The sequence below is a fragment of the Malaclemys terrapin genome, chromosome 8 (assembly GCF_027887155.1).
Source record: "Malaclemys terrapin pileata isolate rMalTer1 chromosome 8, rMalTer1.hap1, whole genome shotgun sequence".
Lineage (NCBI taxonomy): Eukaryota > Metazoa > Chordata > Testudines > Emydidae > Malaclemys > Malaclemys terrapin.
In genome coordinates, this window is record NC_071512.1 from 58,022,598 (window position 1) to 58,041,377 (window position 18,780).

An 18,780-nucleotide genomic window follows, 5' to 3' on the forward strand; every position below is an offset into this window, starting at 1 on the left:
ACGCTGTTCTTTGTGGTATCTGAATGCCTGAACCTAACTGAATTTTGTAGGAGTTGTAGGAAGAGAAATGTTTGTTATAAAACACTACTTTTACTTAATAGAATTTTCGAACAAGATTCAATTGTGGCAAATCCTTATTATGATGCATTATCATTTAGTCATTTTGTCATCTTATAGAACAGGGGTCGGCAATGTTCGGCATGCGGCTCTCCAGAGTAAGCACCCTAGCGGGCCGGGCCAGTTTATTTACCTGCTGACGCAGCAGCTTCAGCCGATCGTGGCCCCCACTGGCCGCGATTCGCCATCCCGGGCCAATGGGGGCGGCGGGAAGCCGCGGCCAGCACATCCCTCGGTCCTCGCCGCTTCCCACCGCCCCCATTGGCCTGGGATGGCGAACCGCGGTGTGTGGGGGCAGCGATCGGCCAAACATGCCATGTCAGTAGGTAAAGAAACTGGCCCAGCCCGCTAGGGTGCTTACCCTGGTGAGCTACGTGCCGAACATTGCCGACCCCTGTTATAGAAGTTAAAAAGGCAAATACAAGTTGTCTTATTACTGTATATTAAGGCCTACATTTTCACACTGAGGTGCCTAAAATTAAATTTAAAAATTTCAACATTGAGAAAAACATTTGAAAGTGGCAGCTTCATTTTCTGAGCACCTAGGGCTCACACTTCTCAGCACCTTCAAAAATCTCCTCCATAAACAAATGTACGATTTTCAAATGCACAAATCAGAGATAAGCATCCAAAGTTAGGCATCCAAGTTTGAAAATTTGGGTCTAAGCAACTTCTTTATTTTTATGAGTGGCAACTCTAGGCTCAGATATTTCTACAAAGAGCCAGTGGAATTTACTGAACAACCTCATTACCATTCTTTGTGTTTTTATCTGAAAGAATCTCTCTTGCAGGTTCTCCATTGCCGGCTGACCCTACAGGAAGAGTCAGAGTGCTGTCTGGAGGCAGACAGTTGCAGATTTCAATTGCTGAAAAATCTGATGCTGCATCCTATATGTGTCTGGCTTCAAACATAGCTGGAAACACAAAGAAAGAATACAATTTGCAAGTTTATGGTAGGTCATTATGTAATATTCTTTATATGGTTATAGATCTGGAAAATCAATTACGTTATGAAACCTTAATTAGTAAAGCTGTGTTAAGACTGTAAGGTTTTCAGAGAGTGACTTCCAGATGGAACAACATCAGCACAAGATCCTACTTGCTCAGCCAGAGTGAGGTTTAATTTTTGGAGTCACCTGAAAACCTGCTGGCTGCATACCATAAGGATATTGATTCAGAGCTCAGCTGAAATAATATGTAAGGCACCCTGACAGTGAGTCCAGCCACCAGATGGGAAATTCCTGGAATTGATTGAGTCTGTTCTGATATATAACAGATACAGATGCAAAAGTGATTTTCACTTGAATTCATCCTGAACATTACTTTCTGCAGTGATAACATTACATATAGGCTGTGTTTATTTAGGAGTATGTTTTGCATGTGGTATAATACAGAAATGCTCTGATACACCCTTATTACACACATGTTATACAACAAATACATTATCTGTTATTGTAAATAGTAAAGGACACAATACTGAGACAGCCTAAAAAAAGGCAGCTAAGGAAAAATGATGAGAATAACTAAATACTGAAATTTTTAAAAACCTTGCAGATATAGAACGCTTTTCAGGCAGAAAAATCCTGTAACATTTCAACAAACAGACACGTTTTGACAAATAGGGAGGAACTGGTTGAGAATTTGAAAGTGGAAGGCAGCTTAGGTGAAAGTAGTAATGAAATGGTAGAGTTCATGATTCTAAGGAATGGTAGCAGGGAAAAGAGCACAATAAAGATAATGGATTTCAAGAAGGCAGGACCCAAGGATCTTTTATACAATTTAATGTCCTCTTTGACAAGTTGGGGGTTCCTCTGGGAACAAAATGTAATTAGGATGACTTTGAAGGGGGTCCATAACCGGAACTTAGCTATAGAATTAATATAAGGCAATTTACTTGTTCCTCCACCATTCACAGATTATTTGCTATACATTTCAAAGAGAGATGAATACAGAGATATCCCATGTTTACAATTCATTTAAATGCTAGGATGTTCTTTTGATCTCTGAATTATCAGACTACGGCATAGACAGGGACTGTTGATTACATTGTCAACCCTACTCCTGCATATGTAAATACACAAAAACACAAACATTATCTTCCTACATGTCTTTTGAGGGTTATTTATTTTTCAGGATGTTTAACCCTTTCTGGCCATGCGTCACAGTAGTTAAGCACTGGAATAAATTGCCAAAGGAGGTTGTGGAATCTCCATCTTTGGAGGTTTTTAAGAGCAGGGTAGACAAATACCTGTCAGGAATGGTTTAGATAATACTTAGTCCTGCCATGCGTGCAGGGGACTAAGCTAGATGACCTTTCGAGGTCCCTTCCAGTCCTATAATTCTATGTTTATAAAGTGGTTTGGGATCCTTACACACAGGCAGGAATCACTTCACCTACCACTGAAATGTAGCTCCCTTTAAGTTGAAATCTACCTACAGCAGCTCAACACAACTATTTGGGACTGAAACTGAATAAGAATGAAGCAGCCATTTGAAACTGCAAGGTGAATATTAAGTCATTAAAATGCAATTAATAAATTAATACTTTAACTGGAAATTAGCCAAAATACTAGGATTAATACTTATATTCTTGTGAAAAAAGCCATTGACCACAAGTGGTAAAGACATTTTTACATGCTTATGTTTTTTCACATCTTAGCTTCAGTAGCACAGTGTCTCCTGACACCAAGCATTATCTGAGTATCGACTCAGAAGACAGAGTGCAACCTACTGAATTGCCAGTACCACTTTCTGCAGCAGTGTGGTGTTTCTTGGTGATCTCCCTTTTAAGTACTTCACTCATTCTTATGTGTAAGAATCAGTGCACATTCTGAACCTCCGCTTCTCATGCTAAAGTTCTACATTTTGTTTCCTTTTCTTTAATAGTTCGCCCAACTATACTGAACAGTGGGAACCACCCATTTGAAGTTATTGTAACCCGAGGGAATAATGTTTCACTGGAGTGCAAAGTACTGGGTAACCCACAGCCAGCAATAACCTGGATGAAAGATGGTCGTCCCCTTGTCAACGGGAGGGGAGTAGAAATACTGAATGATGGACATCTTCTTCAGCTGAAGAACGCCCAAGTGTCTGACACTGGCCGCTACGTGTGTGTGGCTGTGAATGTGGCAGGACTGACTGATAGGAAATATGATGTAAACATTCATGGTGAGTAGGGGAGATGAATGGAGCAGGCAAGGTAGACACAGATATGTTTTCAGGTTTACCCGGGGGCAGTAAGGAAACAGTTGTCATATTGCTGTAGATGTTCCAGTTGTGCCTATCACATGCTCTAGGCACATTACATAGATTAAAGCACAAATGTTATTTTAAAAAACAAAACAAATACAAATCTTCTAATCCCTAAACATAGCCCTCCTAAAATCAAACCAACCCCCGTCTCCATCCCAGCTTCATCCTAAAGAAAAAGCTGGGAAAATAGTCAGGTCTTGCAGAGCATCCTGAAGGTAATCAAATCTGGGCTCAGATCCTCCAAGATAGGAAATGAGTGAGAAACCAAGAAAACGCTGCTGCTCGTCCTCACCTGATAAAACTAGGTGGATGTTAGCTTGGATGCACTGAAGAATCACAGCTGCTAAGGTATTGCATGAGGATAGAGACAGTTTCTCAAGTAGTCAGAATGCAAACCAGTTAGGACTTTACAGGTTAAAACCAAACCCTAAACTTCATTCAGAAATCAGCTGGTAGCCTATGCAAGTTATGGAGCACAAGTGTGCATGTGCATCCAGCAAGAAGGAACAATTAATGAGCAGGCACTAGCTGCAATATCAGAATGGTTTCATTTATAGCCCCGGGTAGAGTACATTTCAGTAACCTAACTTCAGTGGCATGGATTACAGTGTGAGTATCTGCATTTAAAAGAAAAGCCATGGTATGTGATTTCAAAAATCACTGTGTCCAGTCTATTCAGAATGGGACTTTATCTACACTCTGGCTATCCTTCCTGTTTCATCAGACACAGGTTATTTGACTACCGGGTTAGGGTAGCTACTGTATCAATGGATGAGGATGACTGATTATCATCACTAACATGGTCTGTTTGACAAGTATTCTGCCACAGATCCCACTGAAACACGAAGGTTTATGAACATCTTGAGATAACAGGAGCCATGCAGCCCATCTCCAATTCTAAAGTCTTCCTATAAAATGAGAAAGGGAAACAGCAACTAGAGAAGAAAGGGAGAGGAAGGGAGAGAAGAAGAAATTAAGTTGAAAATGAAGAAAATAAGTTTATTTCTGTAATTATTAAAAAAGAGAGGTGAAAATTACACTGGGGTTCTTTCTAGTTGGAAGCCTCTGGGATGGCAAATTTTCTTTTTTTATTTCTAACACTTCTCTTATTTTATTATTAAACTTGGATGTATTGAAGAGAAAATTGTAAACTTAATATGCTCGCAGACTCAGATCTGTTCCTAAGCCTGAACTTCCTGCATGGAAGTGTAAAATGTGGAACCGTGCAAAACATCAAATTATTCCTCTTCCTAACAATGAAAAACCGACAAGAGATTTACTATTGTTATTTAAATCACTGAAAAGGGGGGGGTTAGATCATATTTTTGCTTTTTCTATTAGAAAAAGTACAGTATTCTGGCAGTCTGACACAATTTTTCTTAACAATTCACTAGCTGTAAAATGGACATAGCAAGCAAAATGTAATATTGTGTACTAACTATGATTCTGAACCCACAAAAGGATCTAAGGGGATTGATAGAATCAGGTCCAAGATGTTTATATCTTCTGCCTTTGTGACATGATGTCTCAATAATATGAAGACTGAAAATGTTAAAATGATGGTACTTTGTTACTATGTAACTAGAATAGAAAAATAAAGTTACTCTGCAACTGTGCAGTCCCATACTGGTCAGGATGGTTTTAGCTGCAGTGAATTAATTTGTTAGTTTAAAGAATGTGGTGTGCCTTATCCAGAATTAATCTTAGTTATTTTTATTCAGTGTTATCAGGTGTGTTTTTTCCTTTGTTTTGCTTTGTAGTCCCTCCAAGTGTTGTAGGTGACCTGGAAGTGCCTGAAAACATCAGCACGGTGGAGAAAAATCCTGTCACTCTGATCTGTGAAGCATCTGGAATTCCCCTGCCATCAATAACATGGCTGAAGAATGGAAGGCCTATCCCCTTGAATAGCTCTGTGAGAATTCTGTCAGGTACAGTTGAGAGTCTGATCTACTAATAACACAAGCAGAAATAGGAACTCTTGCTGAGTGCTTGTCCATTAAAGAAAGACACACATAGCTTAGGGTCAGATTGGCTGCAGCATTTATTAAATAGCCAGTTGAACCAAATCTGAACCAAGCAGAAAGTTCTTACCAAATTTCATTTAGAGCTATGCTAACTTGTGCAGATCTGAGAATCTCAGAGCTGTTGCAATGCATGGCTTGCAGCCCAGTATCCAGTGGTGTGCAAGAGCTAACATCTACAAGTGAGATCCCACTCTGGGATTTGGCAACCTGTTGATTGGTCCAACCTGGTAAGGGCCTATGCATAGGAACATTTATCTCCAGAGCCATTTCAAATGGCAACAGCTTACCTTGTGGGTGCTGATAGGTGTGAGGCTCTCAGTGTGCATGTGCACCATGAAGTCAGCTTAAGCTTAATCAAGCTTTTACCTCTGGATCATATTTTTTTTTGTTTTTGGTTTTTTTTTTTGGTTTTTTTTTTTTTGGCAAGGACTCACTAACTGAGCATAAAACAGAATGAAAACCCAAATAATAAGAGAACTTTCCCTTGAATATATGTGGGTCTGCAGTGACTCTAAATACCAGAACCAGAGGAAAACCTGCTTGTGTGCCCTTGGATTTAAAGTGGTAAATTCCTTTTTAACCTCAAAGCCAATCAGATCTAACCCTAGAGCAAACACAGAACAAGAAATTAAGATGGTTTGATAAGACAGAGCACCTTCTGATAAAAGCCAAAAATGACAGCCCTTGGGCACACCATACAGCAGGTCATCAGCTGGAATGAAAGGAAGTACAGGCTTTTGAGTGCCTAACCTATAGCCAAGCAGGTGGGGAAACATGTCCCCTCCCGAGGCAGAGAGCTAGGAAAAAGCTTGTTGCATCTAGAGGAGCCCCATTACACTAAGGCAGGAGAAGTGTCCCAGGCAATCAACCCTTATGACTTTGGACTCTGCCACTGGCCAATCTGATTGGCCAGTCATCTGAGTGATAGCTGCAGGTGCAATTGGGATCTTTGACTTCTAACCTCAGTCTGCTGGGGCCATCTAGAAAGGCCTGGCCCTTATGCCTTTTTCTGAGGGGAGGATTGACACAAGAGTGTCCTAAGTGAGAAGACTGTGATTTCCATTCCAATGAACCACATTGCTCCAAGACTGCAGAGAGGGGAGAGAGCAGCCTCCTGCATGACTGACACCTGCAGTGTTTCTCTGCATGTGATCGCTGTTTGGTAACTTCATATTTAAAATACATAATTGACTTAGCAGCTCTGAAGCTAACAAAGGGATATATGGACTCAATCGAAAACACTTTGAAGTTGATGAGAGTCTTTGCATAGACTTGTGTTGGCTTTGGCTCAGGCCCTTTTCAATGTTCAAGTATTAAAGGATGACCTGTGCAAGGTTTGGCAACTGAGTGTGGCTGGGAGAAATTGATAAGTTAGGATGCTTCTCTTAAGTTGGGTCTGCAAAACTGGACTGGAAATCTAATGAGAAGTGATTTTCATGAAGTTTCTAGTTCTTCTGGTTGGGCCAGATGCATTACCCAAAGCAGCCCCTCTCTTGGGATTTCAGCCCCTCTGTTCTCAAACTTGCCCAGAACTTGGAAGAGGAGCATGAACATGGAAAAATAATGGAAAACAAACAGAACCTTGTCAGAAGTTCAAAATAGTTTGTTTAAAACTTGCATCTGGAGATTTGAAGGATATTTTATTTTATCTGAAATAATTTTCCCATCTCTACACTTGAACATAAAAGGTTAGTCCTATTTCCAGTTATATGTTCCCTTTCTTAGCCACAGTATGTATGAAAAGAGTTTGGGTGTCTGGTAATTATGTGACATAAACCTTATTTTTTGATCTGATGTTGGCTTTCTGCTGTGTAGATGATATTGCCATCACCTCAAACAACCTCTTTTGAGATCAGTTGTTTCCATTCTGTCCATTGATTGCTTCAACCCACTCTGATGTCACTAACTCCACAGTGCTCAGTCACTGCTGAACTCAGAGAGATGAGCCATGGAAAGTCCTCAAGTTATCCCTGAATGCTGGTGAAGGGGGAAACTGACAATTACCCCACGCCTTGTTTTCTTGTAAACCTTACATGCTGGTGTGTAATCACTCAGGAAAACTGCACAGAGTGGTGGTGAATTCTGTTTTTTTGTTTTTATGGCCTTAGAGTTGAAGTTTGGAGTTTTCTTTGGTTTTGCTTGTGAAGATGCTGAGGGAAGAATCCCTAAATTAATATCTTAAAATAGTTCACCCTTTAACTCTGCCAAAACAATTCAGTTCTGTAGATCAAAAGCATGCTTTGTGTGGCAGGGGATCAAAAACTGATGGAGTGGCCCACACACTGCTTCCATTCACTCTGAATCCTCCTCTGTTTGTCCATGTTTTTTCTCATATGGTTCCTTTTAAAAACATGGGAAAAAACCCATCACATCACATCTGCATGAAGATAGATAATAGCTGTAGGAAATGGAAGAGCTTTTAGCAAGTTTTAGTATATATATGATGGGGCCAAACCCTACCAGCAAAGCTGTGCAACTTTTGCTGTGCAAGTGTGGGGAGGACAAGATACGAGGGAAGACACACAGCCCTCTGCAGATGTTTGCTCAGTACACCGCTCAGAGGATGTTGATGGAGGAGAAGCAATCAACATAATAAGAAATTACCTTTTGCCTACTAAAATTGTTGCCTACTTTTATGGATAATACCTAAAAATAATATTAAAATTAGAATATATTTAGAGAAAATTAAAAAAAAATGCTCTTCTTAATTTATGTATTTGATAGCATCTTGTGTTTAGTACATTTGTTTTCCATGTGTAGCCAGCGAGGTGTACACCAAAGCACTTATATAGGTGATAGTCCCACTGACTCCAATAGGAATAGTCACATGATCAAAGTTAAGCACAGGCATAAATGCTTTACTGGATTAGGGTCTGATCCTGACCCAGTGTAATCAATGGGAGTTTTGCCAATGATTTCAAAGGAAGCAGAATTGAGCCCAGTCAGTTTCTACTGTTTGAGAGTCTTTTACATAGCATCAGGAGATAATTTATTTTTAAACGTGATTGTAAAATCACAAAAATGGTTTGGATGCATTCAGTGTGGGATTTTTGGCATCCTTTATTTGTTTTGGAGGCTATTTTAATACCTGTATATTCTTGTGGCTTTTCTCTTCAGGGGGTAGGACACTACGTTTAATGCAGACTAAAGTGGAAGATGCTGGTCAGTATACCTGTATAATAACCAATGCTGCAGGAGAAGCAAGGAAACATTTTGGCCTTTCAGTTTTAGGTAAGTATATGATTTTGATGAAAGTAGATAAAAAGTGTAATACTGTATGTTTCACCAGCATCTATATTAAAGTTTATACATAGTTCCTCTTAGGGCTTGTCTAGATGAACAGTTAGTGCATAGCAAGCTGGATGCGTATCTACAGTGCACTAGCGTGCCATGCACTGTTCAGGTAGACCCTCCTACCATGCACTAAAAGTTCCCTAGAGCACTTTCATCTACTCCCCTTTGAAAAAATTCCCTAGTGTGCCACATGCTAGTGTGCTGTAGATTTACACCCCAAGTTGCTGCGCACTAAATGTTCTTCTAGACAAGCCTTACGAAAAGTGAAAGTTCACTTGATAACAATCTGAAAATCAATTTTAAACAAGTCAGACTTACATGTAAACTGGCTATGGTTTCATTTTAAAATTAATATAATTTAGGCATGACAACATATAATGGAATCACTGATAACTACTTATTTTCAGTTTGTAAAAATTACAGCAGTATACACAGTAAACCGTGTGAAACTTAATACTGTGAATCCATTTCATTCAGTGCCAGAGCTCAGAGAAACACTCAGGGTAGAACCTCATGGGCACTGAACAAAATGTTTGTGCAAAACCTTTGTGAACTGAAACAGCCAAGTTAAACAAGTAAATGCTGTAAACAGAGGGTACCACAGGTACCACAGAGCTACTAACAGCCCATTCTGATACTGGCAGTCAAGCTGGCATTTGTTTCCATAAATCACTTTGTAGCAGGCAGGCAAGCCAGGTTGTTCAGACATGTTCAGACATGTTGGTGTGGAATTATTAGTATTATATTTGCAAAAAATATTTGAGGTAACTATGTCATATTTTTCTAAAAGTCTGGAATAATTTAGTGTTGATAATTTACTGAATTATTTTGGAGACAAGGTTGTGTTGTGTGTGTGTGTAATTCTTTTTTTTTTTTAATTTATTGTGAGCAGTAATAGTTGGCCCAACTTTCCTCAAACCAGTCCTGAGCTTGTCTGATTTCATCTGTCATTTTTTCCATGTCTCCCATTTATTGTTTTTGTCTAGTCACATTTTAATGTAGAACTCTCATAAAAGCCTTTTTAGCAGTGCTCATACACTCAGACTAAGAGGGTTTGGCCCTAATTTCATCACACTTGGCAAGGATGTGCCATGTATTAGCCATGTCTGCTTGTCCACTGACCTTACCACCATGGCTGAGTCTGCCAGTAACCATCACCCCACCCCACTAAGCACATTGTGCAGAGGACAAGTTTTAGCCACTGACAATGAAGTAGTTTCTCCAGCTTTCAGCCCATGGTTTGAGTTGTAGGCTTGATTTATTTTTGTTCTCCTGCTTTCATTTTAAACTCTTTTACTCCTTATCAGGTGCTTAAGATCTGATCTAATTTACTATTTTCTCATCAGTTTAAAGTAAATTCTATATCTTGAAATGTTTTTTAAAAATTAACTTTCACTTCCAAATTACTGGTAACACAGCTAAATTGTGTGAAAGCAAAAAATTCTTCACTTCCTGTCTTTCTGGTGTATCTAGCTATCTAGAGTCCAGTCCTGCTGTGATGGTTCGGTCACAGAGACCCCCCTTGGGACTGTCACCTGACATGCTGAAATTATCTCGAGCCCATTTTCCCTGCCAGTTGAGACTCCAGAACCCCGCCTTGTTGAGCCAGACACGCCAGCTTGCTGCAACACAGACCCGGGGTCTTGTTGGAAATAGGTAACCTGCTGAGTTGAAAACCACTCAGCAGGTTACCTATTTCCAACACCTACACACCCAGTTCCCAATGGGATCCAAACCCCAAATAAATCCATTTTATTCTATATAAAGCTTATACAGGATAAACTCATAAATTGTCTGTCCTCTATAACACTGATAGAGAGATTTTATTAAGTATAAAAAGTAGGATTTAAGTGGTTCCAAGTAATAACAGACAGAACAAAGTAAGTTACCCAGCAAAATAAAACAAAACATGCAAGTCTAAACCTAATACATTAAGAAATTGATTACAAGTAAAATCTCACCCTCACAGATTTTCCAATAAGCTTCTTTCACAGACTAGACTCCTTCCTACTCTGGGCCCAATCCTTTCCCCTGGTACAGTCCTTGTTCCAGCTCAGGTGGTAGCTAGGGGATTTCTCATGACTGCTTCCTTTATTCTGTTCCACCCCCTTTTATAGCTTTGGCACAAGGCGGGAATCCTTTGTCTCTCTGGGTCCCCACCCCTCCTTCTAAATGGAAAAGTATCAGGTTTAAGATGGATTCCAGTATCATGTGACATGGTCACATGTCCTGTGAGACCCCCAGCCTCCATTCTTCCTGGGCTGGCCTACACATACACAGGAAGGTTTGCAAGTAAACAGAGCTATTTACAGCCAATTGTCCTAGTCATGGGAGCCATCAAACTTCCAAACCACCATTAATGGCCCACACTTTGCATAATTACAATAGGACCTCAGAGTTATACTTCATATTCCTAGTTTCAGATACAAGAATGATACATTCATACAAATAGGATGAACACACTCAGTAGATTATAAGCTTTGTAACGATACCTTACAAAAGACCTTTTGCATAAAGCATATTCCAATTACATTATATTCACACTCATAAGCATATTTCCATAAAACATTATGGAGTGCAATGTCACACCTGCACTATTTGGGTTTACATGAGGGTAGAATTTGGTCCCTAGTTCATCTTCTCTTCCTTCCCAGTTACGAAGCTCTCTCTAAATCCCTTGTTATACTTCAGAGAACCAACCAGTCCTCCTTATAGCCATGTTGTTTCCTCTTCTTCAGCCTCTATGCTTTATTAGTGCTCTGAATCCTAACTCCTTTTTCCTTTGCCCAAGTACTACAAAATGCTTCATTTAAAGAAGCAATTGCTTCTCCAAAACCATAGAGTTAACTGTGTTGTGCATTTCCCAACAATAAATGAAGCATATCGTGCCAATGGGGTGGCTCACAAATGGGAGTAAGAGGTTCACAGCTTGCCTCCTGTCATTGTTAATCATGTTGGTGCACATACTAATGAACCAGTTTTCATGTGCCTTGTCTATTTATGCACAGTACTGAAAATATAGGGGTTGTTTCCAGGAAATTGGGCTCTAAAGCTGCAGATGAATGAGAGTGAGTGTGGGTAGCAGTGATGCAAACATTATCGTCCTGAATCTGATTTTGCTTCTTCTGGCATAAACCAGGGGTTACTCTCCTGAAATTAGTGGGGAATTACACTACTGTGAGTGAGAGGAGGATTTATCTTGGCCTGTATTTCTTGTTTGTGTATAATTTGCACGGATGTGTGTTTTCTGTATGCACACAGGTGGTTAGAAATAGAACAGACTTTGGGTCAGACTGCAGGTCGACCTTTGAGCAAGTGCTCAAGTGGTAACAGAGGTCATGAGCAGATTCTCTCCTGTGTTCCCCTGCAGGGCTAGTCACAAATGTAGTCCTTGTATTGAGGGTGCAAGGACTGCTCCTCACCAGCATGTCACAAGGACTAGCCAGCTCAAAAGGAGCAAGCAGGGGAGACTGAGGTGGGGGTGCTGGCTGGCTGTAGAGTGGAACATTTTGTTACCTGTAAATCCTGCTGGGATATTGTAAGTCTTCTCTGTTGCCAATGTGGGCCTGTTCCTAGTAGGTCTGATTAAGCCATTTGTTATTTTTATATGAAAGAAACAATACGTTCAGACACAGAGACAATGTCTTCGGGCAGGACTACACTTACTACATTGGTGCAGCTGCATTGAGGCTTGGTCTACACTACGATTTTAGGTCGAATTTAGCAGTGTTACCTCGATTTAACCCTGCACCCATCCACATGACGAAGCCCTTTTTTTCGACTTAAAGGACTCTTAAAATCGATTTCTTTACTCCACCTCCGATGAGGGGATTAACGCTGAAAGCGGCCTTGCCGGGTCGAATTTGGGGTAGTGTGGACGCAATTCGACGGTATTGGCCTCCGGGGGCTATCCCAGAGTGCTCCATTGTGACCGCTCTGGACAGGGCTCTCAACTCAAATGCACTGGCCAAGTAGACAGGAAAAGTCCTGGCCAAGTAGACAGGAAAAGTCCCGCAAACTTTTGAATTTCATTTCCTGTTTGGCCAGCATTGTGAGCTGATCAGCACAGGCGACCATGCAGAGCTGATCAGCAGAGGTGACCATGGAGTCCCAGAATCGCAAAAGAGCTCCAGCATGGACCGAACGGGAGGTACGGGATCTGATCGCTGTATGGGGAGATGAATCCAGGCTAGCTGGACTCTGTTCCAGTAAATGAAATGCCAAAACATTTGAAAAAATCTCCAAGGGCATGAAGGACAGAGGCTATAACAGGGCCTCGCGGCAGTGCCACATGAAAATTAAGGAGCTCAGGCAAGCCTACCAAAAAAACAGAGTCAAATGGCCGCTCCGGGTCATAGCCCCAAACATGTCGCTTCTATGATGAGCTGCATGCCATTCTAGGGGATGCAGCCACGAGTACCACAACCAGGGCCAGCTCTGGCTTTTTGGCCACCCCAAGCAAAAAAAAAAACAACAACAAAACCTGCGGCACAGCCAGAGCCAGGGTGCAGGGGGACTCCCTGCACTGCAGATGTGCCCCGGCTAGGGTTGGAGGGGGAGGGAGTGGGGGGAGAGAGAGAAGGGGGGTGGCCAGGGCTTCAGCGGGGCACTGCCACGTGGCCCCTCCGTGCGTGCCGCCTGCAGGGAGGGCTCTGCGCCGCTACGCTCGGCTGGGAGGGAAGGACGCGGGGGCTGCCCTGCCAGGCTTGCTGCAGGGCGCTCCACTCCTCTGCGCCGCAGCCCACTACAGGGCGTCCGGAGCGGAACAACAACAATAACAAAAAAAGCGGCCATGCCGCCCTAGGATTGGGCAGAATGCCGCCTCCTACAAGCTGCCTCCCCAAGCACCAGCTTCTCGGCTGGTGCCTGGAGCCGGCCCTGACCCCAACCCTGTGCTTTGACTCCGTCAATGGAGTAGGACGCAACACGGAAGTGGGTTTTGGGGATGAGGAAGATAGCTCACAGCAAGGAAACGGAGAAACCAGTTTCCCCAACAGCCAGGATCTGTTTCTCACTCTGGACCTGGAGCCAGTAACTCCCGAACCCACCCAAGGCGTGCTCCCAGACCCTGAGGGCACACAAGGGACCGCTGGTGAGTGTACCTTTGTAAATATTAGACATGGTTTAAAAGCAAGCGTGTTTAATGATTAATTTGTCCTGGCATTCGCGGCCAGTACAGCTACTGGAAAAGTATGTTAACGTGACTGGGAATGGAGAGGAAATCCTCCAGGGACATCTCCATAAAGCTCTCCTGGATGTACTCCCAAAGCCTTTGCAAAAGGTTTCTGGGGAGGGCAGCCTTATTCCGTCCTCCATGGTAGGACACTTTACCACGCCAGGCCAGTAGCACGTAGTCGGGAATCATTGCAGAACAAAGCATTGCAGCGTGTGGTCCCGGTGTTTGCTGGCATTCAAACAACATCCTGTGTTATCCTCAGTAGAGTGATATCATTCATGTCACCTGGTTGAAATAGGGTGGTTTTATTAAGCGGACATTCAGAGGTGCCCATTCCTGCTTGGCTATTTGCCTGGGGCTGAACAGAAATGTTCCCCGCTGTTAGCAACGCGGTGGGCGGAGGGTTGAAGCCATTAAAATGCGACCTTGTAACGAAAGCACATGTGCTATGTAATGTTAACAGCAAGGTTTACCATGAAAGAGTGTACCCATTGTTCTATAAAATGTGTCTCTTTAACTACCACTCTCCCTTTTTTTTACCTCCACCAGCTGCATTTGTTTCTCCTTCCCAGAGGCTAGCGAAGATTAGAAGGTGAAAAAAACACACTCGGGATGAAATGTTCTCTGAGTTCATGCTGTCCTCCCACACTGACAGAGCAGAGCAGAATGTGTGGAGGCAGACAATGTCAGAGTGCAGGAAAGCACAATATGAACGCGAGGAGAGGTGGTGGGCTGAAGAGAGTAAGTGGCATGCTGAAGATGATAGGTGGCATCAGCTTGCTGACAGAAGGCAGGAGTCAATGCTCAGGCTGCTGGAGCATCAAACTCATATGCTCCAGCATATGGTTGAGCTGCAGGAAAGGCAGCAGGAGCAGAGACCGCTGCTACAGCCCTTGTGAACCAACCACCCTCCTCAAGTTCCATAGCCTCCTCACCCAGACGCCCAAGCACGCGATGGGGGCGGCCTCTGGCCACCCAGCCACTCCACTCCAGAGGATTGCCCAAGCAACAGAAGGATGGCATTCAATAAGTTTTAAAGTTTTTAAGTTTTTAAGTTTTAAAGTGCAGTGTGGCCTTGTCCTTCCCTCCTCCCCCACCCCACCCGGTGCTTCCCTCCTCCCCCACCCCTCCCGGGGTACCTTGGCAGTTATCCCTCTATTTGTGTGATGAATTAATAAAGAATGCATGAATGTGAAGCAACAATGACTTTATTGCCTCTGCAAGCGGTGATCGAAGCGGGGAGGGGAGGGTGGTTAGCTTACAGGGAAGTAGAGTGAACCAAGAGGGGGGGGAGGTTCATCAAGGAGAAACAAACAGAACTTTCACACCGTAGCCTGGGCAGTCATGAAACTGGTTTTCAAAGCTTCTCTGATGCGCACCATGCCCTCCTGTACTCTTCTAACCGCCCTGATGTCTGGCTGCATGTAATCAGCAGCCAGGTGATTTGCCTCAACCTCCCACCCTGCCATAAACGTCTCCCCCTTACTCTCTCAGATATTGTGCAGCGCACAGCAAGCAGTAATAACAATGGGAATATTGGTTTCGCTGAGGTCTAGCCGAGTCAGTAAACTGCGCCAGTGCACTTTTAAACATCCAAATGCACATTCTACCACCATTCTGCACTTGCTCAGCCTATAGTTGAACAGCTACTGACTACTGTGTATGGCTTCATGAGCCATGGCATTTAGGGGTAGGCTGGGTCCCCAAGGATAACTATAGGCATTTCAACATCCCCAACGGTTATTTTCTGGTCTGGGAAGAAAGTCCCTTCCTGCAGCTTTTGAAACAGACCAGAGTTCCCGAAGATGCGAGTGTCATGTACCTTTCCCGGCCATCCCACGTTGATATTGGTGAAACATCCCTTGTGATCCACCAGTGCTTGCAGCACCATTGAAAAGTACCCCTTTTGGTTTATGTACTCACTGGTTTGGTGCTCCAGTGCCAAGATAGGGATATGGGTTCCGTCTATCGCCCCACCACAGTTAGGGAATCCCATTGTAGCAAAGCCATCTACTGTGGCCTGCACATTTCCCAGAGTCACTACTCTTGATATCAGCAGCTCTTTGATTGTGTTGGTTACCTGGATCACAGCAGCCCCCACAGTAGATTTGCTCACTCCAAATTGATGGCTGACTGACCGGTAGCTGTCTGGCGTTGCAAGTTTCCACAGGGCTATCGCCACTCGCTTCTCAACTGTGAGGGCTGCTCTCATCTCAGTATTCTGGCACTTCAGGGCAGGGGAAAGCAAGTCACAAAGTTCCATGAAAGTGCCCTTATGCATGCAAAAGTTTCGCAGCCACTGGGAATCGTCCCAGATCTGCAACACTATGCAATCCCACCAGTATGTGCTTGTTTCCCGGGCCCAGAATCGGCGTTCCATGGCATGAACCTGCCCCAGTAACACCATGATGTGCACATTGCCGGGGCCCGTACTTTGTGAGAAGTCTATGTCCATATCTATGTCCTCATCAGTCTCGTCACCATGCTGCTGTCGCCTCCTTGCCTGGTTTCGCTTTTGCAGGTTCTGGTTCTGCATATACTGCAGGATAATGTGCGTGATGTTTACAGTGCTCAGAATTGCCGCGGTGATCTGAGCAGGCTCCATGTTCCCAGTGCTATGGTGTCTGCACTGAAAAAAGGCGCGAAACAATTGTCTGCCATTGCTCTGAGAGAGGGAGGGGCGACTGACAACATGGCTTACAGGGAATTAAAATCAACAAGGGGTGGCTTTTCATCAAGGAGAAACACAAACAACTGTCACACAGAATGACCCCCTCAAGGATTGAACTCAAAACCCTTGAGTTTAGCAGGCTGTTGATTTCACGGAAGAAGGGAGGGAGCCAGGGGGAAGCAAATGAATACAAAACAAATCTGGTCTATTTCTTATTTTGGTCCACTCCATCTATCTTATACATCTTAGGCTGGCAGCAGACAGTGTAGTACGACTGCTAGCCATCATCATCTCCTGGGTGCTTGCCAGAAGACGGTGCAGTACGACTGGGGAATGACCTGGCTGAGTCACTCCCATGTCTGCCCAGGCGCCCCTGACCGACCTCACTGAGGTCAGCTAAAAGAGCACCCAGGAATACGACAACGATGGCTACCAGTCGTAATGCATTGTCTGCTGCCAAAAGGCAATGAACTGCTGCTTTGTAGCAATGCAGTCCCACGTTTGCCAGCACCCAGAAGACATACGGTGACGGTGAGCTGAGCGGGCTCCATGCTTGCCGTGGTATGGTGTCTGCACAGGTAACCCAGCAAAAAAGGCGCGAAACGATTGTCTGCTGTTGCTTTCATGGAGGGAGGGAGGGAGGGAGAGGGGGGCCTGACGACATGTACCCAGAACCACCCACGACACTATTTTTGCCCCATCAGGCATTGGGATCTCAATCCAAAATTCCAATGAGTGGCGGAGACTGGGGGAACTGTGGGATAGCTACCCACAGTGCAACGCTCCAGAAATTGATGCTAGCCTCGGTACTGTAAACGCAGTCCGCCGACTTAATGCACTTAGACCATTTTGTGTGGGGACACACACAATTGACTGTATAAAAACGATTTCTAAAAAAACGACTTCTATAAATTGGATCTAATTTCGTAGTGTAGCCATACCCTGATGCAGTTGTGCTGCTGTTGTAGCACTTTAATGAAGATACTCTAAGCCAACGGGTGAGAGCTCTCCAATTGGCATAATTAATCCATCTTCCCGAGAGGCAATAGCTAAGTCAGCGTGAGAAGCTCTCCTGCCAACAGAGCACTGTCTACACAGGGGATTGTGTCAGTATAACTACGGCACTCGGGTATGAATTTTTCACACACCTGAGTGATGTAGTTATACCAATATAGGTCTGTAGTGTTATATTTAAATGTGGTGTAACTAATAGTGTGCAATATTATGCTTTTTTTTCTCCCTAATAGTGCCTCCAGGGATTGTGGGTGAGAATAAACTGGAGGATGTGAAAGTGAAAGAAAAACACAGTGTTACATTAACTTGTGAAGTCATAGGTAAGGCTTTGCAATGTCACAATATGTTCCCTATTCAACAGCTAAACCCACAGCAGCTTGGTGTGTTTGTTAGTTGTCCACATCACAGTTCCCTTTTTGACCACAGTTGTTTGAGTGTATGTGTACAAATAGCTGAAAGCCAGAATTTGGCTTTTTATCTTGACGGTTCTTTTTTAAATGTTTTAATATCACTGTCAGTGCAGCAGGTTTTTTAAATGAATGTGTTTTTAGTAAATAACCCTAAGAGAAATATCCTATAGAACTTAATAGAAAAAACCTTTCTATAGTTTATTTTTTAAACATTCTGTAGAATTTAACAGAAAAGTAGATCCCTGTTATGTGCAAAGTAATGCACATTGTAAAACATAATCCCAACTATACATATAAAATGATAGGGTCTAAATTAGCTGTTACCACTCAAGAAAGATTTTGGAGTCATTGTGGATAGTTCTCTGAAAACATACATTCAGTGTGCAGCGGCAGTCAAAAAAGCTAACAAAATGTTGGGAACCATTAGGAAAGGGATTGATAATAAGACAGAAAATATCATATTACTTCTATATACATCCATATCTTGAATACTGTGTGGAGATGTGGTCACCCCATCTCAAAAAAGATGTGCTGGAATTGGAAAAGGTACAGAAAAGGCAACAAAATGATTAGGGGCATGGAGCAGCTTCCATATGAGGAGAGATTAATAAGACTGGGACTTTTTAGCTTGAAAAAGAGACTACTAAGGTGGGATATGATACAAGTCTATAATATCATGATTGGTGTGGAGAAAGTAAATAAGGAAGTGTTAATTACTCCTTCTCATAACACAAGAACCAGGGGTCACCAAATGAAATGAAAAGGCAGCAGGTTTAAAACAAACAAGAGCAAGTATTTCTTCATACAACGCACAGTTAATCT

The 18,780-nt window shown here is 43.0% G+C and overlaps 1 protein-coding gene across 2 annotated transcripts in view; it reads left to right on the forward strand.

Moving 5' to 3' along the window:
• HMCN1 (hemicentin 1) overlaps positions 1 to 18,780 on the forward strand; it is a 338,886-nt gene that overhangs the window by 223,672 nt on the left and 96,434 nt on the right. For both annotated transcript variants that reach the window (XM_054038112.1, XM_054038111.1), the window contains 5 exons: positions 909 to 1,070; positions 3,004 to 3,285; positions 5,130 to 5,297; positions 8,511 to 8,624; positions 17,782 to 17,868. In XM_054038112.1, coding sequence (XP_053894087.1) covers positions 909 to 1,070; positions 3,004 to 3,285; positions 5,130 to 5,297; positions 8,511 to 8,624; positions 17,782 to 17,868 — 813 coding nt within the window. The remainder of the gene's footprint in view (positions 1 to 908; positions 1,071 to 3,003; positions 3,286 to 5,129; positions 5,298 to 8,510; positions 8,625 to 17,781; positions 17,869 to 18,780) is intronic.